A 23,221-nucleotide genomic window follows, 5' to 3' on the forward strand; every position below is an offset into this window, starting at 1 on the left:
ACTTCTCAACCTCTGCACTGTGCAGTGAGTGTGCATCGCCAGACCTCGCATCAAGCTAACCACAGCTCCTCACCAAAACCGCACGATTCTCAACCGGAAGACGAGCCTTCCGACCCCCCCTCGACCCTGACCCTGACTGACCTTGGAAGTAGCTCTTGGTGCGCAGGTAGGCGACGGCCAGTCTTAGGATGGACAGCCGGTCCAGCTTGGAGAGGATGTTCTGCTCGTAGGGCAGCAGGCTGGCCAGCGTGTCCAGCTCGGCGTTCAGGCGCAGCCGGTGCCGCTTGCTCGGGTTGCTCTTGGCGTTCGAGTCGGCAGGCTGCGGCTTCAGGCTGTGGGCAGAACGGCAGGCCGTGGTCAAAGTCGAGTCGCACACTAAGGGGGCATCCCGGGTCGGGGTAAGTAGGGAGCTATGAATAATTCTCGCCGCCGGCGCGGTCGGACACGGGACTATTGACGCCCCGAGGTCGTTAGCGCCCGAGCGCGTACGAAGGGCCGCCACGCCGGACGGTGGTGGTACAGGTCGGCTTTTAGCTAACTCAGGTCCGCGTGACTGTGATGGCTGGTTTCCTTTGCAACGGAAGCCTAAAAACTTGGTGTGAATGTCGACGGTCGAACGTTCTTGCCTGTACAGATACAGACAATGCGCTAACAATCACTTATCAGTTAACAATCACACCGAACAGCAGACAGCTCTCTCATTTCGTACACCATCTCATGTTCCCCATCAGTCTCCCTCTACCCCCCTCCCACACGTGCGGGGGTCTCGTCATGGTGTCGTCACAGTTCCCCTCACATCCGCCCCTGGACACGACCATTGAAACAATTGACTGTCTATCCGCGGTCCATTACCTCCGGGGGCGCCCTGGGCGCTGCCGCAGGGGGACAAATGCGGCGCTCACCACTACCACTCGCCGCCGACACGAGCAATCACATGCTCCCAGCTTGTGGTGAACGCCCATAGGCGGAGATAAAAAGCTCTCGAAAAGCTTTATTTTGCTGATAAAAACAATAATTTTGTTCTGTGCGGATATTGTAATGCTACGTCCTCATTTAATCCAATCCTCAACAACGTCCTTCATGATTAGCCATTTCATACACCCGGGCAGGCATCCTCAGATGACTCAACCCGCCTAGTTATATGCCTACAGACATCTGAAGAAGATCTTTCAAGCGTTTGGCGGTCTTCACAAGGGCCCAAAGCCACATCTTCCCCAGAGCATCCGCTAGTGAGTGACCAACATTCAACCCGGCAGACCCAGAGCATCGACAGCGTCCGAGGAGTCCGGGACTGCCGCGGTGCCCCCGTTCTCCCGGAGCGAGCATCCCTCGGAGAGCAGCCGGCGCCCATTATCGGGGCGCCCCGTCGGCAGCATTGTGCCGCCTGTCCCAACACGGAGCGATTACCGAGATAAATGCCGCCAGCGGTTCCGGTGGTCAGAGGTTAAATGCCGACCGGTCGGGGGTCCGAGCGGAGGGGTGCCGCCGAGGGGAGAGCAGGGGCGGAGGGGGGGGAGAGGTGCGGTGTCCAAACTCACAAGTCGCCCCAGTTCAGTTTGAAATGAAGGACGATGGGCTTAGGAGGAGGCGTTTGTAGCAGCTCAGATGTTTCCAAACATCTCCTCAGGGGCACTACACCTAAGCAGCTCCCCACATTGAGTGGCGATGGAGGTGTCACTCATTGCACCGCGCCACCTCAGTTGTATGAAGGAGTGGCGAGCTTATGTGACTCACCGCACAATTACCGGACCTACTGCAATGCAATCCTGCAACAGAGCGGACCTGCCACCGCTGACACGCGGACAAAGGCAGCGGCTCGCTTAGGATGGCGGGCGGAGGATGTTGGGCGGTATTTAATTGAGGTAGGCGGTGAAGTGGTAGATAGATCTCAGGATCACTGGATCACCACCGATCTTACACTTTGACCTGACCAAGCCTGGCCAGCCGACCCTCTGCCAGCTCCTCCCTCAGATGACGTCACATAGCCCTTGATGACGTCATCGTCATCGGGCCAGGTGGCCGGTGTGCTATCGATCCGACGTCATAAATTATTCGTTGGTCCGGCGGCCGGCGGCGGCGGCGGCGGCGGTGGTGACGCTCTCTCGGCGCGTCGGACGCTAATTTAATCAGCAGAGACTGAGGTCGAGCCGGGCTTAATCAGCTACTGGGATACACTCCCTCCCCCGGCAGCAGTCTGGTCACCGGAGGTTCGGATGGATGGCGATGTCGGTATCTGAGGGGATAATGGGAGGGGTGAAATGACGGGGAGACGTGGAAGTCGATAGGGAAGTCCGTTCTGTCTTTAGACGGTGTTTATTCGATTAACTATTCGAAGCATTTTTGATGAACTGTTACCACTACCACTAATTCTCGGCGATTTTTAGCGATGCTCATCACTTCTCATCACTAGCAGAACCCACCGCAGTGTCGTCCCAATGGGGAGTCGAGGGGGCTGATGAGGGGAGCGGCGGCTGTGATCGTCGGCCATTTGGTGGCGCGTTTGTCCCCCCACGGCGCTGTCACCCAACACACCTGCCCCTGTTTATCTCTGGCGGGGGCAGATGGGCAGGAGCCGGCCAATTAACCCACGCCAGGGGCAGGAAGACCAGGTAGGCCGGTCGCCCGGCGGTCAGTGAGGCTGACTGGCTGGCTGGCAGGCCACGGAAGGCGTTCAATGAGGGGCGATAGAGCTAGCGATCGCTATCGGCAGGGCGCTGAGTGGAAGATCCAGGGGGCTGGACGGAGACGGTAAATAAAAAGAACGGTTTGAGACATGATTCTGACCAGGCAGCGTAAAAACAATCATATCATTCCCTGTTGTTCTTTTGATCCTTTCTTTTGTTTCACCCAGCCGGGGGCATCTAGCCCAAACAAAGCCCGTGATAGTCACCACGCTCACCACCGTGGCGGCGCCACGTGACCACGCGTAGCCACGTGTGACCACGTGCTCAGGTGGTGGGTTCCCGCGCGTGGTGGGCAGTCCGCGGCGCCCGACCCTCACGGCCGCCCACCGCCGGCCGAACTACACTAATTCCGCGTCATTACCGCCGCAATTACTGTCTGCAATGAGACCTCTAAGGACATTTCCAACATAAACCGTAGCCGGCCGCCGCGGATGACATTGGTGGCAGAGGCGCCGCTAGGGGTGGGAGGTTCGGGTGCTTGGATTGTGAGCGAAAAAGGTGCGATAGAAATCGTCCTTTCGCTTAGTTTCAATGAAAACATTGCTTCGTCCTCGCCAAGCTTAATAGTCGTCATGGCAAAAAGAGCACGATTTTTGTATCGCGTAAATATTCACTACGCTGAGCTCGCCTCTGGGCTCTGAGGTTCACCGCGATGCGGGCAGCATCGGCGCGGAAACCAGGCTGCAGCAGCACCATCAATAGGTCTACCGAGAAACGATCGAGCTGCGGGGTAACAGTCGCGCTGACTGAGGCTGGCAGCCGAGCAGGGGCGCGAACAGCCTGCACCTGCATTCAGTGGAACAGCGGAATACTATCGAGTTCAGATCCCGCATCGATGAGCTCAAAACGAGGAAGTGAGAGGGCAGAGTGACTGTTTCGGCCTCAGCGAGACGCTGATTGGGCTCCGACCAACCGGATGTTTCTAGTGAGTCCGACATACCTTTACGACCAATTTGGGAAGCTGGGAGTTGGGGCAAAAACGCAAACACGGGAGCCACAGTCCGTGATAACAGCTGAGCGAATCCGAGTCACCGACAATCAGAACCGGGTGATGATCGGTGCTGAAGTCGGTGAAAAAGTGGCCCTGGCCGACCAGAGCCTGTGTCATTGCCCGGGGTATAAGTGGGGCTGGCCGGCCGTTTTTAGTTCTGCGGATAGTTGTGGTTTGTGGCTGTCAGCGGAAACGCCCGCAGGTGATTGGTCGTGGCGGGCTGACGGATTGTTCAAGTGAACGCCATTCTGCGCGGCTTGGATGTCATTCATCTGTTGGATGTCAGTTGAAAAGATGGCAGTCCTTTAGGAGTAGATGCGGCCTTAAAAAAGACGCTTCGTTCATACGTCCTCCCTTATCCATTTGAAGTAGGCCCCGTCCTGTCGCAGGATGACACAGTTTGTCCGGCCATTTTATCACAGTTACACATTTTTCAAACGAAATAAGCCATATCCTCATCGCATGATCAGGAAAACGTGTTATCGTGGTGTTATTTGACCATGAGACAGCGGTACATGATAAATCGAACTCATTAAATCAATATTATGAGGGCTGTGATTTTTCCACGAGGCCGTTCGCCAGTGATCCATCAGGGACGCACGCGAGGCCGCCACATTCCGGTGTCGTCCAAAAGTAAACCACTCATGCATCATTTATCAATCAATCAGTGTCTCAGTAAAAACGTCGGTGGCGATTTTCCGGGCAGGCTGCCGGCGTTTCCCCGATCGTGCCGTTCACCGGGCACCGCTCGTGGTCAGTGTCACGTGCGGCTAGGCCGTCGTACGGCACGTGCTTTTCTCACGCAATCACGTCACAGACCACGTGGGCCGATCACGTGCCCTCACGCGCCCCGGCCGCACGCGCCGCCCGCCGGTCACGATTCTCCAACAGGCTCGTCGGCAGCATGAATGGAAGGAGCGGACACGTACGACCAAGGTCCACCCCGCTCGTTCAAGCACACAACCCCACAGCCACTCCACCGCCCCCGACGGAGTATGGACGTTCGCTGTTGCAAATGTGATTGGCTGGTCACTTGTAGTGAGATCATGCACGGATGAAAGTGAATTGCTGAATACTGATGTTTGCTCGAACCTTTATGCGTTTTCTGTATCTCGACGATGCATTATTGTCCTTCACGAGCAAGTATCGAACAAATAAGTCGTCTAGCGATTCATGTCTCGGCAGCCCGTGCTCCCATCCTTCCCACTAGGCGACGATCTCACCCCGGCGCTATCTATCCCCAATGATTGTCCACAGGGGTGGACAAGAGGCGACTAAAGGCCTATCCATCACCGATCCTGACCGGTGATCAGCTGTTTACCCTCAGTGACAGCGGGGCGCGAAAGCGGCGCGGCCGCTCACACATAAACACGCCCCGGGCCGGCCGCCGGGCGGAGATGGCGATCGGCCGGTCATTAGTAAACACTCATAGGATAGAGCGAGTGGCGAGACGGGAGAAGGCGGGGGTGGGAGAGAATGGAAATATAAGGAGCATGAAGAGCGAGTTACATGTAATGGTCGAAGTGAAATGAGCTGAATGATCTTCTTCGACCCAATACGCACAACAGATGGATTGTTCAAGGTGTACATTTGCAATGCATGATGAGACCCGTACTAGACTAAAACCAGACCCAAACCAGAGCCAGACCAGACCACAGACGACCAGATTAGACCCAGAGGCGTTGGACAGCGCGAGCCACGATCCCGGTCCACCCGGCTCTCAGAATGACAATGGGAAAATAATTGCGGTCGGGCCACCTCGCGCCGAGCGCCTGATGAGATGAAGACGTCGACGCACGATGGATGAGGGGCGTAGCGGAGCTGACCGCCCTCCGCCCCCGCCCTCCGCCCCCGCTCTCCGCCGCCTCTCTCGCCTTCCTCCGCTCCCTCCTCCCCGTATCTCTCGTCCTCTCTCCCACCGCCCCTCTCCCGCCCCTCTCCCGCCGCCGCCGCCGCCGCCGCCGCAGCTGCCACCGACTCATCAAGATGACCATCAGATGAGTCTCGGCGGTGACCCGTCAGCTGGCTGGCGACACTCGTCTCCGAGTCACCACTCAGATGACATGGTGGGCTGACGTGGGACTAATGGATCACATAGAGGGTGGGTTTGGTGATTCCTGCTTCAATTAAACACTTATGAAACGATCTGACCGATGATGACCCTTTCCAGCTTTAATGTAATAAATTATTTCTGCTTTGAAATATCATTTTTTAACTTACGTTTTTGTGTCAATATTTGTTACGCTGATAGCGAGCTAAGTCGAGTCCATATGTTTCCGCGCTATTAAAGTGACTCATTTTGCCACTTATAGTACCGATCCATCGAGCTTCTATCGCCCTCAACCGATGTGCGTGCCGCAGACAATTTCTCAGCTTCTTCAGTCGAGTCGCTTAATTACACGTACAACGACCTTGCATGTCAAGGGGCGTCAAATATGCACCGGCCGATGGCCAACTACCCACACCGGCAGCGCGGCCAATGGCACCGACATTAGCCCACAATAGTAACCCAGGCGGCACACTTTCGATTTTCGTTGCGCTCTTTGTGAATTCCCCCACTGCTCGCTGCTTCTGCTTACCCTAACAGGCTTACTTACAACGCTTATTAACGGGTCCGCTAACAGTGAATTCAGGCAATCACTGCCCGTTCAGCATCGTTTACCCGTCCGGAGAGCTATTTCCTCGGCTCGCCGGGGCGGTGAACAGTAGCCAGCCGGCGACTATCGCGGCCCATAGTCGCCCGCTCATGGGTGCGCGGCACGCCACGGGGCAGTTCCCAGCCGGGCGCGTATAGCCGGCCGCGCCGTTCGCCGCAGCCAACACATGCGCGCCGCCACCGCCGCCGCCGCCGTCCGCCCTGAACGACGTCGTACGCCAAATTCATGCCGCGGTGTAATGTGGGCCTTTAGACGGCGGCGGCGCTCCGCCCCGCGCCGCCCCGGCTCAAACGTCGCCGCTCAGGGGCGACAGTAAATAATTGTCGGCGGCAGTCACCGAAATTCGCCCAAATAAAACACCCGCGGGCATGCAAGTGGACAATTACCCACTACGTGCCCCAGAATGAAATTAGCGCCGTAGACGATCAACGGTAAATAACGACGGGTCGGCACCGGCGCCGCGCCCGCCGGACGCCGCGTCGAGCTCGACGAATTACGGCGCGTCGTTGCGCCGTTTCCGCCGCCGCCGCGCTGCGTCGGAATCGACGTTAAATCGGTGGTTACGTGGTGATTCAGTACGGTGCGCTGGGGCTCTGAGCTCGGACCTTCTCCATGTGGGCTCAGGTCACGCGAAGTGACGGTCCACCACCAGAGAAGGTCTCGGAGGGCGAATAAGGACTTGCTACGGATTTAGACGGTGTAGGCACTGATAATAAAAAAAAACGAGTAGAAAAATCTGACCGCTATCAGTGGACAATATCGGGGCTAAAGCTATTAACGCTATCTAAACACGCTCAGGTAAAATGATTTAATTTGCGAGGAGTGATGACGGCTGGAATGAGCGTCAATGATGGAGTGATTAAAAGCTGACTTGCATGGGACCGGAACGTTGAGAACCGGGCAATGGAATATTATCATTAATGTAATTAAATCGTGAGAAAATTCTTACAATAGTCGGACAACGTAGCCAAGTTATCAGTGCCTGAGGAGATGAAAGGCTGCAACAGCTTGCTCATTTTGAGTTCGAAAGATTTCATTGCATTTATTTGAGGATTCGGATATTTTGTTTGTAATATGATGGAGGAGTACAGCTGGGTCTTCATTTTATTAGATGTGATTTGGATGATGACGCCGAATTTAAGTACTTGTTACGAGTATGACCGAAGTGGATGATCATGTTTCTAACAGAAAAAGAAGTTGCCAATTATCAACTATACACGGTGCACAATAAATCTAATTGAACGCGCTCGGAAATTCCTTTCCGTCCTTCCCGTTCCTCTACTGAAAACCCCTCCCGCCATCACTGATCCCCGCCCCCCCCCCCCACGTGCGGCGTCAGTGGACATTCAGCACCGCTTCTGCCTTCATTTCCTGTCCGTCGGCGTTAGCGCTTTGTTGTCGGCTGTGGGCAGATCCGACTCTAAACGGCTGGCTCGGCCTCTGATGAGCTTTGCTGCACGGCCGGGGAGAGGTGAGGGGTGGAAGATCCACCGCCGAACCAGCTGCGGGGGGAGGGGGAGGGGTGGGAGGGGAGGACAGTGCCACCTGTGCACAGCGAGGTGCGCGTTTGAATATCCGTGAAGGACTACGAGAGAGGGATGTTGCAACAGCTGATGTCTGTAGAAGGGTCTGTTATGTGGTCTGTTCAAGGCCGGAAGCGGTCTGATGAGTTTGTTGTCGGGTGTTTTCAAAGAGTTTAGACGGGCTATGCAGATAGTGAGCCTATGCCCATGCACCACATGCTTATTTGCTAATTCATTTTCGGCTGCTGATTTTAGCATTGTCTAAATACAATAAAAGCCGAACAAACCCTAGACACACACTACACAGTTTAAGTACGGTTGAGAAAAAAAAGACTTCAACTAACGGAAACATTACCTAGCTCATCACACGCTGGAAAAAAGACGAGATTCTTATGGCGCAATCCATGTCAAAACGCCTCCAATGCTCTCCTAAAGGGCGTAAGTTTCCTTGCCCGACGTCATCTTAATCGATCGGCGTTAGAATTCCGCTGACATGGATGAGTCAATCCGACTGAGCAGTTGAAGTGCCGACGCCGGGCGGCCCTGACCCGTCCCTGAAGCGGAGGCGTTTCCTGACGAGGGGATGACCTCTTGCAGAGGAGTTAATTTTGTCTGTCAATCACCGGGCCTAGTGCCAGCCGCGGGCTGCAGCCTTCCCTCCATAACACGCCAGCCAAACCGGCAGGATATTGGTGAGCAGCGATGGCCGAGTGCAGCGCTGTGCATAAAACACAAAACAGCTCGCGCCCTGCGGGCGGCCTCCAGCCGATCCCCGACAGCCAGACAACAGGGCGGGCTTGTTCATTTATTTCCATACGTTTTGTTGGATCTCCACATCGTACAGCTACTCAATTTTGCACACTTTTTCATCGTTCGTTTTTGACCTGCTTCTCCCGGCCTCGTGTATAAGAACAAAACAGAACGAGGGACACGGAGCACCCCGCCCGACGCCGACACCTGGGGAGAGTGTGTGCCGCCGCCCGCACTCCCCGGATGTCGGCCGCAGGACGGCGCACGACATCCATTCTTTCCGTCCGGCCCGGGCCGTGCCGATGGCAGGAGCTGTCCCATAGCCGGCAATCAGCAGCGTATAATTGCCCGTGCGGTCGGCGCATTTTTCCCGCCCATTGACAGCACGGCACGAAACGAACGGCGTACTGAACGCAGCTACTACGAGGAGGTGGTGGGGGGAGGAGACGTGGGTGGGGAAAGGGCGAGAGAGAGAGAGAGAGAGAGAGAGAGAGAGAGAGAGAGAGAGAGAGAGAGAGAGAGAGAGAGAGAGAGAGAGAGAGAGAGAGAGAGAGAGAAAGAGAGAGAGAGAGAGAGAGAGAGAGAGAGAGAGAGAGAGAGAGAGAGAGAGAGAGAGAGAGAGAGAGAGAGAGAGAGAGAGAGAGAGAGAGAGAGAGAGAGAGAGAGAGAGAGAGAGAGAGAGAGAGAGAGAGAGAGAGAGAGAGAGAGAGAGAGAGAGAGAGAGAGAGAGATGCGTGCGCACGCCGCACACGCAGTCAAACGTGAACGCATAAAACACGGCTGGTAGACTCTTTGAGACACCTCTGTCCTCCCGACTGAGTACCCCTTTCGTCGATCTAATTTCCATCTTTGACCATCGTCGGCAGTAGTTCCCTTAGCATCCTGTTCGTCCATATGCCTCTTCTCACGATCGGCGGAACGTTCGATGGCCAGCCGTGCCGATACCGCACACAGCGATCGGCGGCAGCTCGTGATCGCCGCCACTAAATCATTAGCACCGGGCCAGCCAGGCTGACCAGCGTCTCGGCAGGCGGATCTGCCAGAGCAGTTCGGCGCTTTTCTGGCGTGTCTGGCGCCTGTCGCGTCTCCGAGAGACCGCTGGGGTGGGACGGTGGAGCTGCATGTTGTCCAGTGTGTGAAGCAACGCCCTCAACCGTACGCATGACCGGGCCCGCCTTTCCGATCGCGGCACTGTCTCCCGCGGCTGAATCACGTCAGGGCCGCTCACGAAGGCGCAGCGTCGCGGCTCGCATGCAGCATTGTTCGCTGACAATGCGCCGGTGCTAACACGCAACCCGGCGGAGGTTCGCTCGTCCCGGTGGCCCATTTCGACTCCCACACGTCCCCACCCAAACACGCACACGCGGAGCCGACTCAGGGCGACGCGTCTGAAATCATCCCGAGCTTGTTCCCCCGATCCATCGCCACGTCGCTCGCGGGCCCCGCAGTACTCACAGCGCGTCGGTGCTCGCGGCGAGCGCTATAAATCGGGGCGTAACACCGGAGTCCGGCCGCGCTGCCATAAGGTTCCAGACGGCCGCCGAGAGGGCTGGCTGGCGTGACTGGGCGCCCTTTGGGGCCGTTGCCGGGCCGCGCCGGGGCCGGCCGGAGCCGGCCGGAGCAGTGCGGTGCGCGGGGAGTGACCGTTTCTCATCAGCACCGCCAATTAATACTTTACGATACGAGCGGCGCCGATGGCCGTGCCCAGAATCTCGGCTCGGCGCGGCTGCAGCGCACCGGTTTGCCGGTGTTAAAATGAGCAACGGCAAACCGTGGGCGGACGATCAAAGCGACGAGCACAGCGCTGCGCCTCACTGCAGCGGAGACTGCGGGCACTGCGGAGAGCAGGGTTTTGAGAATCGGCAAGCCCGGGAGGCGGGAAGATGGCTGGTTCCCGACACAAATAGGGTGTTTAGAAGCAGCATTGAGAACGTAGTATGCTGAATCACAGTTTGTTGTGTCTCGACAAGTATTGCAACATTTCACAAAGCGTCGCATCAAGAATGTGCAAGACATATGGCACAAATTATAAAGCGACTGCATGGATAACATATTTTTGACCGAGTTGGCGACCTCAGACCAGCAGTCGACACTAGCTGAGCAATCTCCAATGATTACACCAACTGCTTTACAGTTGAACACCAAAACGTTGATGTTGCACTTCACCTGTCCGTCTTCCCATCAGGCTTTTCAGCGAACACCAACCGAAGCATGCAGCCCTTGCTTACACCAGAACCTCTGCCTACTACCCCAGCCCTACCAAGCCTGGCCGGTCATTGGGGCTCGCCGCGCCGCCGCCCCGCGCACAAAGGTCCGATCCGGCCATTTGTGGCTGGGTAATGGGTCCCGACAGCCCAGCGCGCCGGTCGGGCACACCCAACGTTCCGGCGCCCGCGTGCAACATGCTCACTGAGGCGGTACAGGCTGCGATGGGTCGCGGCGGGACAGTCTCCCGGTCCTGTCGCAATACTGGTCCTATCCTCCGCGGAAGTTCGCCGGTGCATTCGGCGAGATGTTGGGAGAGGTAGGCGAGGCGAACGCACAAGCGCAAATCTCGTCTGGCAGGTCAAACGTGCGAGAGGAACAGCGTGCTAGCTGCGGGAGCTTCGAGTCAAGGACCGCGAGACAGCCAACGCAGCAGTCCCCAGGCAGTCTCGGCAGTCCCGTGACACGTTACACGTTTTCCGGCCAGCGCGGCGCTGCTTGGACGCCCGCTTCCAGGATGTCATTCGTACTCGAGCGCGGCCAGGAATGAGTGTGGCGTTGAAAAACGGCCGTCATTCGGTTGATGAATTAGCATAATTTCCTGATGAATGGCCGCAGTGGCCTCCGCCACGTGTACAATTACTGCGTGAGAGAGTCGCCGCCAGGTCTAACAGGCCAGACAGACTCCACACAGAGCAGTGCCACTGTTCGGAACTGTCATTTGTATGGGTGGTATGGATGGAATAAGGCCTGCGCTACACATTCCACAAAAATGAAACTGTAGGCATCAACAACTAAAATTTCTAAATCTAAAATACCCCGGTCCCCGATGTGTTCTAGCAGACTAGCCTACACTGCTGCTTGTCAACACACAGCTCGAAGCCAGCCCCCGAGCGCAAGAGATCAGTTCCTTCTTTTTTTCCACGGTGTTGCAGTGCACGACGGAATAGTGGGGAAGGCGGAGGAGGGGAGGGGCATGCCCGCACCGACAGACACATCAGCCTTGAAAACAGGCACATTAGGCGGCAACAATGGCCCGGCCGTCTGTGGGGCGGCGGGCCCGACCAGAACATTACCAGCGCCTCACCACCGGGCGCGCACAGCCGGCGTGTGCGCGCTGGGGGATGCACAGACTTAGAGTCACAGGGGGATACACAGACGTACGACGGAACACATAACGACAGGGAATACACAGATTCGCATGATACACGCTTCCACAGATACACATTTCGCAGAGTCGCACTGACACATATCACATATTTTCAGGAACATACGCAAAACTCAGCCCATTGCCTCACAGGCTGATTCACAGACGCACATTGGTATGCACATGTTCACAGGCGGTGCTGAACCCTAGTCGTTCTACATACAGACACTCTGCCATTAGACATACAGCGCCAATCATGCCGCTCCGCAAGGTGTTATGACAAAACGCCACCAGAGTCGGCCTTTCGCATGGCCCATCAACAAACTCTTGATTAGGTCAGCAGCTATAACCACAGAAGGGTAAGTGCCAACCCCTTTTGAACGCCTGTATCTGTCACCGTGAGCAGTTTGTCTTCGGCAAGACTTCACACCAACTTAAATTGGTCCCTGCACTAATTGGGAACACGGTAGGCTAAGCAATTAAGTAGGTTGCGAATAGTTCATGTGCACAGTATTCGATAAATAAGTAATTTTGTTGATTGCTGGTCTTTTTCGATGCTATTGATTAGCATTCCTTTATCTTCATTAACTATTTGTTAGTGGAGCACGCATTGACACAAACTATTGCATACCACGAACAAGTTTTTCACCTTTTCGGGAGCTACCCTCGGCAGTGTAATTTCTAACTAAACTCGGTCATAGTAGTCGAATAATGACCAATGGAGCGTCTTCCTTACGTGCATTACATGTTCTGAACTCACAAATCCAATATAAATCACTCCTCACCGCAAAATGGTTACGCCTGCCTCGCATAAACCTCAGCTCTCAACCTGTCACAGTGCCCCTGTTATCCGAGCCCGCAGAGCTAGCCCTCCGCTCTACGCGGAGAGGTGTGTACTGTGCACGCGCCCCGGCGGACGGCCTTGTTGCCCAAATCGTCCGCGACCGGCTGTTTCTCACCGTGGACACTTGGTTGCACACCCTTCCGGAGTGGCGAGTCGCGCCGAATCCGGCTGACACAAAGACTGGCGAGCCGTGTTCCGCGAACCGCCGCCGCCACCGCCGCCGCCGCCCGGCGCCACAGTTCGCCGCCTGCTGCAATTTCGGCAATTTTGACAATTATGGTGCACCGCGGTGAGTATACGATCGTGGCGCGCTGGCGTCTAATGGGGCGCGGCGCGGCGGCTGTAGTGGCGCGCAGAGACGAACGTGGCGCAGGTAGCAACTATGTTGCTGTTACCGACGTTGCACAGTTAAGTAATAAGTCGCGAATTTGTCCATCTAGAAAAGGCAGTCACACAACTGAGCTAAAAAGCATGCCTCAGTTAAGGGCAGAATACACCTTTAGTTGCCTGAAGTGATGCTTCTGAAACATGGAGGCATCTCGACCATCATTTCTATGGTGCTCTTCCAACGATGACTTCCAGTGCGACTTTGTGACTTTTTGTTTGTTGCATGGCAACTGCTAAGCCAATACGGGTCGGGATCCTGGCTTCTTTTTCCTTTGTTTGCTCCTCAGAAGGTAGCAGCTGCCTTCCGCCTTCCGCCAGGCGCAGGCACTTTTTACAGCCTTCAGCTCGTAATATAAAACTCATCCTATGATAATATTGTTGTTCGGGACTGGTGGCAGCAGGAAAGGTGGTTATACGACACCCAGCGAAGTCGAGGATGCCGTCTGTTGGCTTTCATTTAACCACACTCTGTGCCGTCGAATCCTCTGTTGAAGTCAGGATTCATGCATATGCATTATGCATGGACATGCATTGCATTACTCGCTATGCAACAATGCTAGGTTGAAGGCTGACCGAAATCATTAGCAAGCTTCATTGCTTCAGAAAAAGAAAAGCTATAAGCGAGGACATAAGTTTTGCTCGTAGTTGCGCTGGAATAGCTTGCGACGGCTGTGCAGTGTGCAATCCGTTGAGCTACCCATCGCCCATCCTTGTCGTTGCCGTCCTGCCATCGCCTCTGCCCCTCGTCGGCGCCATCGGTCGCGCCTCTCTCCTCTCACGGGAGAGCCACATCTCTCTCGTCGGTGCGCGACGGAGCCGATGAGAGCTGGCGCCGCGATCGACGCGTCTGCGTCGGCAATGGCCGCCGACGGCGCATCTGCCGCCATCGAACTGTGAGTGACGTCACGGGACGGAATCCCTGGCGTGACGTGCGGCCGTGCGCGCGGCGCCGCACGTGCGCCCCCAGACGGCCGGCTTGCGTGCGGCGCGGCCATGCGTGCTCGCCGCCCGAGAAAGGACAGCGGGGGTCGTCGGCAAGCGGCGTCAGAGCGTCTACGAGGGCCAGCTATAGCTGGCCCTCGTAGACGCTCTGACACCGCTGACTGTCGGTGTCAGAGCCACTGACTGTCGGTGTCGGAGACTATAGTCTCCGACACCGACTAGCTGCCGTGCGTGAGATGGTGCTGAGAGCTCAGATCACCCAGGCTCCACAGATGCCAAGAAGGCATATGAGTCAGTCTGCTGGCCCTGCGAGCCTCCGCCCTGGCCGAGGTGCTCCTGTTGTTACCACAAAACCGCGCCTTCCGCCGTCAATAGGCGCTGACGCATTGCAGAGGCCCTTTGATGGTCGCGCCGGCGCCGAGCGACGTGAGAAGGCCCGCTTCGTAACGGCGCGGAGCCGCGAACCTTGGGAGTTCGGCGCGCGCAGGAGCCTGGTGAGTCGCCTGGTCTGCGGTCACCAGGCAGTAGATGCGACGATGTTGTGTTTAGGCCAAATATCAGGCTCTTTTACAAGATTATACTTTGTTTTGCGTCATCTTTCTAACAATTATGAGCAAAGGCTCCTTCATCATTCTCATGATGCTGTATTTAACTAGATTGCCAGACAAGAGGATAAGCCAGGATGAACTAGTTGTGGGTTTCTATGAAGGGGAACGATCACAGTGTATAGTAGAGCTGTAGTCTTTACGGGTCTAGCGATGTGCTGAACGTCAACAAGATACCGATGCAGCAGCTGCTGCCTTCAATCTTGTGGGGCTCTTACGGCCACTCAATCACCCCAAACAGTCTGTCCCTGGCGCGGAGGTTGCGCCACGGCCGCATCCGCGCGCCGGGAACGCCTCTCAGCGGCGCCACAACAGCCGCGGCGCGGCCACGACGGGTAATGACAGTAATTTGACGCGGCGGCGGCGGGCCTGCAGCGTCCTTGAGCCGTGCTCAGCGCGCCGTGAGCCGCCCGCTGCCGTGTGCCGTGTGTGCCGCCGAAAACCGGGCATCGCGGCCCGGCCGGGGGCGCACGGCATGCATGCCGCGGTTCGGGAGCCTACCGTCTCTCCAAAACGCTGTGGCTCTACAACGTTAGGCTCCTGGGTGTGCCTGGTTTGGTAGCGCCACTCGGCTAGCGCTTGCGCTTGCGTTGATGAGTTCTGGGATCATCATTGACGGACACATTACAGCGCTGAGAGCTGAGGGGGCTGATGAGGGGCCGCTCGATCTCGGGAGCACCTGGTTGGAGCGATGCCGTTCACGCGGCGGATGAGGCGGCCATCACAAGGGAAGGGTGCGTCAGAGAGTGATGGCAGACAGAGAATGGGGGAAACAGATTGATTGGATGTCCGGCTAATGTCGGCGATCATGGCCGAGGCTGGTCCATGTATGTGGGATGAGTGAGTAGGACTGTAGTCCCATTCTCTTGCATGAATGGGGCAATAGAAATGATGCTGCCCTAGGGAAGGCACCCAATGTCTGACAAAGTTGACAGTATTTTTTTTTTGTCATATTTACCTTTAAACGTAGGAATGTGTAAATGTGTTAACATATGTGAATAGTTATTTTCTGATTTGGCTTCAGGCAACTTCCAAATAAACAACGATCACAAGCTGCACCATCAGAACAAACGGGAAGCCAAGTAGCTAAGCAGGCAGGTCAAGATCTATCTTCCTGATCTTCATCAAAACCAGGTGTCTGCCTGCGGTAGGCGCAGCAGCCTGCGGAGATTAAGCGCCGTCAGAGGATCAACCGACCAAGCTGCACGATAATTACTGTCCGACAAGTAAAAATCCCTCAAAACGAGCCGCCAACTTTGATACCCCCGCAGAGGACTGCTGTGTGCAGCCAATGGCACAGCCATTCTGACGACAGAATCCGAATTAAAGGTCCCAAAATACGATTGATGAATACAGCGGTTTGTTTGATTTGACGCATCGTTACTATCATCAAATCGAGAGTCGTTGAATGGACAGTGATTCACAAACCAGTGTGAAATAGCGTGTTCTCTTGTAAAGGCGTCAAATTTTCAGCACGAACACCCTGGTCACAAAGACGCCAAGACCACTAACTTCTCCTCCATCAAACACTAACAGCGACCGGCACGAAGTCCACGACCCTCTTCTTGTTTCCCATTGTGGACTGTGGTCCATCTCTTCCCCCGGAGCGCCGGCACTGATGGTCTCTGCCGGCCGGCCGGCTGACCGATTTTTTCAATTCTGACCGGGGCCAGGTGGTGCCGGACCGGTGCGTCCGGCCAAAATTACTTCATTACCGGCCCATCGATCGGACTCGGGCCACCCCTTCCGCGCCGGCCTGGCGGGCGGCGAGCCGACGGGGAGGGCGGCCACACACACAGACAGACAGACACAGACAGACGGGCTGGTCAGAGACAGAGGGAGAGCGAGGGATAGACGGACATAGAGACAGAGAGACGGACAGAGAGATGGTCAGATGACGCATGCAGCAGTTTTGTTGTCCCACCAGGGGGTCCGCTGCTGAGCTAATATCAGTGACGTTACAGTACCACACATCAGTGACGTTACGGTACCACACATCGGTGACGTTACGGTACCACACTTCAGTGACGCCACAGGACCACACATCACCGCGGCCCGGCGCGGTACCATCCCACATCCCTATCGCATGCCGGGCTCTCCAAGCCGGCGGCGGCGGCTATTAGACTAATGACGCGGCCTCAGATACGGAGCCGACGGACACGTCCAATTTTCAGTCTGACGTACAAACCCGGGGCGGATCAGAAAAAGCCAGCTGATCCGCCACGGCTCGGAGAAAATACATAAAAACTCCGGGAGCGGCCGGCGGCTCGGCGCGAGCAACGGTTTCAGGACTGCAGCCCTGAGAACGGGCCGCGTCTCCAGTGAGAACAACGGAGGGCTGTGGGTGGTGGCATGGTGAGCTGCCAGCGAGAAAGATGGTGAGCTGTGAGTGAGAGCGACGGCGAGTTATCAGTAAGAGTGCTGGGAGCTCGCGGCTCGAGCCTTGTGCGTTTTTATCCGCCCTCACTTCCAGTCTGACAATACATATCGGTTTTCCTTCATGTTTCTCGGATACGCTCTTTGAGGTTCAATAAGTTGCCTCCACCGTGCGTAAAATCACAATTCAAGTCTGAATTCTCGGAGTCTTGCCTTTACAAATATGGCGTTGAGCCGTTTCTGCTCGAATCTCAGGAAGCCGCTTAACAAATTGAGGCTGATTACCTTTGTGCAGGAGCTGAAAAAAGTGCCGTATACGGGACGGCACTCGTGGATACGGATTCAGCCAAACGGCAAGCCGTTCATTTCCGAACTCTCAAGGCTACATGTCAGGCCAAAGCTCTGAAGAAGCATTAGCTGTGGATTGCCTTACTTTTTATGCACATGAAGACTTGGTAGGGGAGAGTGGGGTGGGTTGTATCAGTTTTTACTCCGAGACCCATAAACTCGTAACTATCCGTGATAAACTCATTATTTCCATACTGTCCCCTTCCTTGATTCTTCTGCTTTTTTGTGCAAAGTAACTTTTCCGCTACCTCTACCAGTTTTTCTTCTACGGTCTGCCGAATAGAACAATGTTTTTGATACAACTTGCCCCATGGCTTGGGTGAGTTGTATCACATGGTGGGGTAATTTGTATCACTATTTCACGTTTCAGGGAGTGTGCTTGCTACTGGTTTTGAACATAACAGCAACATTAAATGGGGTTAATACAATGTATAGGTATGCTCAAAGGCTTCACTTTATTAGACCAAACTTAGGTCAATGCAATCCGAACGAAACATTTTTTTATATTCAGGCCTCCCTCCAACGGGCACTTATGTCCCATTTACAGGAGGGCTCCTCCTCCTCCTGGCCCTTGTTCCCCGGCCCCCCAGGCTACGGCTGAAATGGGAGCCTACCCCACACCTGGTGACACAGCCGGGGACGACGCCCGCGGAACGGGCGGAACCGGGAATCGAACCCGAACCCGGCACCGCCCGCACCGCGGGTCGACGCCTTAACCGACTGCGCCTAGACAACATAGCCCTGGTGACATCAACAGACTAGACGCAAAAGTGGCCCGTTAAGAGCAAAGAAGCCAACACATTGTGCCGAAATGGAACGAGCATTGACTAGCTACCTACAAACGCGAGCCAGGGCTTAGCTTTCGCGATCAAAAGCAACATACCCATACATACATACATACATACATGTTACAACATACCCCACCCGGCTCTGATACAACATGTACCTAGCCGCCATCTTGGAAAAACATCCTCGTGCTAAAAAAAAAAACAGCGGACAACTGGAGAAATCCGTTTTCACTCACGCAGCCTTAGAACCTACCCTCACCACCGCTACGGAGATCTTTCAAATTCGTGCACATCTAAATGCCCAAAACACACATTTTCTTGCAACTTATTTTTTTTAGAATGACATTAAAAAAAAAATCGGCTCTCACCTCGAGACGCGTCCACTCAGCCACAAGACAGAACAGGGAAAGATGGCGCCCGGAAAACCTCGTCGGCTGGTCGTGTCGCGAGCGCCATCCATTGGATAAGTTTGGCACAATTCGCCCTGATACAACTTGGACATGATACAACTCTCCCCGCTCTCCCCTAATGCGAAATATTTTCTTTTCGGGGATATTATCTCCTCTATCTTTCGGACCCAGCCGGGGCCGAAGAAGTACTGCGAGCTGATGTTTGGTATGGTTTGGTGATGAGTGTTGTATTATCTTTATGAAGCGTCATAGAAGTGATGTTATAAATCCAGTCTCGAAGGGACAACGTGCCAATATTATCTCAGCCCACGAATATCTCCAACACCTACATCATATTATGTTTTAGAACAAATTCAGAATCATCTGACGTGTAACAAACGCTCTTCAGCCGTCACACTATCCACTGGCTGATAAACGTTACACCAAAATATTTCAGCACGGTGCCTCTTCACTTATCATTAATGACTGATAAATGCATTATTTAAGGATGCTGGTAGCACCTGCCAACAAATGCTGAATTATGGCTTCAAGACCTAATCGCTTCTTGCTGCTACCCGGAAGTTATGACTTTGCAGTTTGTGGGTTCGTTAGTGGTAAATGATGGGTAAATTTGTGTTTGACTCATAAATTCGTTGAATAACAATATGATCACATGAAATAATGTAGTAACATATGGCGCATTTCGCCTTTGACACGTCGGTTGTTGAACAAAAGGTAAGAATTTGATACAGTTGTCCTCAGGAACGGTTCCAGAGAAAAGGTCAGAAGTCAGAACGCACTCTCAAGTCAAGGAAATCCACTATGTCGTTTGCGATAGACGAATCACATGAAGCATATGTCACAACGACCCCATAGTCCGCCCGATTCCCCACTGCTCCAAGAGACAAAGACCCGAAGACCAAATTGCGTCCTGAAGCAAAAACAATATGCAACATTTGTCACATCATTTCACCAGTCTTCCCCAGCAGTGCAGTACACTGTAGCCGTTGTCATATTAAAAATGCCAATTAGCCCCAAATCCGCATTAGACGGAGGACTGGGCAAACACAGCGCTGCTAAAGCCGTGTCAACAGCGGGCCGGCGGCGGCAGTGCATAATTTATACGCAGAATCGATTGTGGACACAGATAACATCTATCGTTATGCTTCATCCATATTGATTTGGCCGCTAGGACCCTAATTAGCGAGTTAGTGCTTAAGTCGCCGACGCTGCTGCCGGCGGGAGGGAGCAGGGAGCGCTCTCAGTGGAGGCCCGTTACGTGGGGCACTGCCTGCCCCAAACAATGGCTAGCGGAGGAGACATGGCGGTCACTTTGTACCTCCAACTGTCGGCCGACCGCTCCCCGACAATGGTCGGGCACGGCGCGGTCTGTCGTCCGTGGCCGCTGGTTCAGCTTGTAGGCAATGAGCAGATGGAATGTTTCGGAACTTTGACAATACTGTTAGATAAAAGGTAAGGTGGGCAACTCCACACCCTAGAATTCTCAACACTTCCCTGGACAATTTCCCCGTCCTTGGACGCAAAGAAGTTTTTAAAACGTTTCTCTTTCAATTTTGTCCAGCGTCGTAACAGCGATCAAAGTTCAGCACCTCAAAGTCCACACGGCGTGACCTCCGCGACGTTAATTATTTTCAACGCTCGTCGAAGCGACGACAAATGGTCGTTTCTACTACGGACATTTCTGCGTTTACACAAGAAAAAGCGCTATTATTTCAGCATAAAGAACGAAGCCTTGTTCGGAAAGCGGCCGTCGCCAGTGCAAACAGGTCGCTCGCGGCCTGTGAGGCCCGCAGTCAACAAACCGCCGCCCGTCGGCGCCCCACTGCGGGGCCGCGTCGGCCACGACGGCGACGCTCTGACGACGCGGGCTACGACCGGGCGAGGAGGCAGCCGCGGCGAGTGGACAGCACAGCGAGCCACTCCGCCGCCGGAGATAAGAACTAGAGCTCTCTATTGATTGGTCAGCGAGAGGAGGTGGTCGTAGACGGGCGCTGCGGCACTCGGCGGTGGTAGCGGTGGTAGCGGCGGTGGTAGCGGCGGCGGCGGCGGCGGCGGCGGCGGCAGAGAATTATGATGTCTGACTGGTACGGCAGATCAATACCGGTACCTGGTTCGGGCAGGGCGGCAGCCCGCTCCCCACCGCCGCCGCCGCCGCCACCACCACCGCCCCCCCGGTCATCGGGCCGAGCGCCTCCCCGGGGAAAACTCTGGTCAACAGCGGGCCCGGCTGGCTCTCGTATTCAGTGGTTACGGCCCTCCGAACGAACAGTTACTCCAGTATAAGTGATTTGCTGTTGTGGGACGCCGTTGTGTCGTTACATAATGCTGGTAGCAGTAGAATGTGCGCGGTGTCAAGCGAAGGTCAACACGGAAGTTCTGTATAGTAAAGTATCAATGCTAAGTGTTGAAGCCGTTTCATTTAGCAGGGCTGCGCGATGAAAGATCGTTGAGTGTTACTGTCGCTCCAGGGTGATTGCAAAAACAATATTTGTTGCCAGGCCCTCAGAAAATGGTTTAAAGTACACCCAATTCGTTCAGGAAATATCAACACGTACGTACATGCTTTCTAATAAAGCAACTGAGTAAATCACATTTTGTGCCGCATTTTCAGTGCTGGGCCTCTTTTCACCGAACGGACCAGGCCAGACCCATAGCTGTGAGGTCTGGCGACCTCTGCCACAGGAGCTAGGCTCGTAAAATGCCGAAGTTTGTCAGCTAGAGGCGAATGTGACGCACCGCCGTGCCTGGCACCGGCGGCGTCTTCGAGCGGTGACGAATGGTGGCGCACTCAATAAAAATGAATTTAAAAGTGGCGCACTCAGTAGCATCTGTCTAGAATGGTGTTGAGTAATATAAGTGCTAGTATTGGGGTAGCGCGAACTAAAATTGCATAAAATGCACGCCAAATGTGTTGTAATGTATAGTTAGGCTACCGATATATATAAAGCAACCGGAATGAAGAAAACTAAATTAGCATCTTGAAAGTTTATTTATTTACTGTTACTTGATTCGTGATCGCTGTAAACAAGTTTAATTATGTTTTGGAGAATTTAAGTTCCAAAAGGTATTGAAAGCAAAGCTGAAAAAGTAGTAAGGATAGCTAAATGATAATTGTCTGCAAGGTACCTAAATTCCTTTACTGAGGGCTTGTGTTCAAAATTCAAACATTCCTCTCTCGTGTGGTTCTAAGTCAAATGAAGAGAGTCCACTGCCACACCGCCAGACGTGCCCGGGGGTCAGATCTGGGCACACCACACCTAATGAGCCGCACCGCTGGTGGGCGCAGGCTCCGGTCACCTCGACGCGTAATCAAATCGAGGCGTATGACCACCAAATTGGGGCCGGCCCGCGCGCGCACGCAATTGAGACATTGGCGTGGGATGGGAGAGGAGCTGCCGCCCACCGCTCGGGCGGGGGCGGCGGCGGCGAACCGGGTATACAGCCGCCCTGAGATGAAAAGTCGACTTTCTCCAAATTTACCGTCAGCCGAAGCAGGCTTCTTGATTGCAAATTAGGAAGGAAAAGCTTTTGTGGATCATATGGCAAGGACCCGTGTGGATGCACAACTGAATTTCTCGATGATATTGGCTTGTGTCTCAACTCTCAACCCAGTTCCTCACTTCCATGTGGCTGGGAATGTATAAAATTCTTGCAAGTTCATTTTGCTTCATTAATATGACAATCAACCAAATTAACTAATGAGGATATTTCGCAGTAATAGGACAGTGCACGCCACGAGAACGTAATCAAGGACTGCTCAACTTTGCATATGATGTCCAAATTACATGTTGCATTACATACCCAGTAGCATCCTCACTTCATGGTGATTGCTGCCTGCAACGGCCAACTGTCACAGTGACATAAATGCTTCCATTATTTAATTCCCAATTTCATAACTGTGTACGTGTCCCCGTTATCATTATAACGTAACATTTAGTAGCATTTCTGTGCGATCTATCAAGACGGCGAGTCTTTATCGATAATTCTCTGCATAAGACTATAATGTCCGAAAATAGCCATAGTGGAAGAATGGCCAAACAATTAGGTAAGTCCAACTTTGCCCGCACTGCTTATGCTTATTTTGTTCCCATTTCAATGGACTTCTCATTCAAATGACACGAAAAAGCCAACCAAAGAAGACCAGCGACTTCTCTTGCCAGGCCATTGCTTTCAACATCAGCATGTTTATATGAGCTTATATGTGTTTTTCACCAAGATTCACCTGTATTTTCGTTGACTCGGATATGGAAAGAGAGGAGAGAGAAAGGTGGAAGGGGAAACTATCACCTAGGACCCTCCGGAACACAGACGGCATGGCGGTGGTCTCATCGACAGCTGCGCAAGCAGACTAACGGAACCAAATGGCACTATCGACAAAAAAACCCAGCGCCGGTAAAAAATGCGTAATGGAGTGAAAAATGGCCCTGGCCGCGCCGGGCCGGGACATTTGGTAACAAGTAATTAGTGGGTATATTCATTAGGGTGGCGGGATGCGCGGCGCACGGCTACTGGAAATTGTGGGCCGCGGAGGCGGGAGGAGGGACGGGAGGACGGCGTGTCCTCC

The 23,221-nt window shown here is 54.3% G+C and overlaps 1 protein-coding gene across 1 annotated transcript in view; it reads right to left on the bottom strand.

Annotated features, from left to right (window-relative positions):
• The window catches only part of LOC122370169 (aryl hydrocarbon receptor-like), an 85,486-nt gene that overhangs the window by 57,194 nt on the left and 5,071 nt on the right, over positions 1-23,221 (bottom strand). Inside the window, exon 2 of the mRNA XM_043345531.1 lies at positions 142-332. Within this exon, the coding sequence (XP_043201466.1) occupies positions 142-332 (191 nt within the window). The remainder of the gene's footprint in view (positions 1-141; positions 333-23,221) is intronic.

The sequence above is a fragment of the Amphibalanus amphitrite genome, unplaced genomic scaffold (assembly GCF_019059575.1).
Source record: "Amphibalanus amphitrite isolate SeventyFive unplaced genomic scaffold, NRLGWU_Aamphi_draft 001105F_arrow, whole genome shotgun sequence".
Taxonomy (NCBI): Eukaryota; Metazoa; Arthropoda; class Thecostraca; order Balanomorpha; family Balanidae; genus Amphibalanus; species Amphibalanus amphitrite.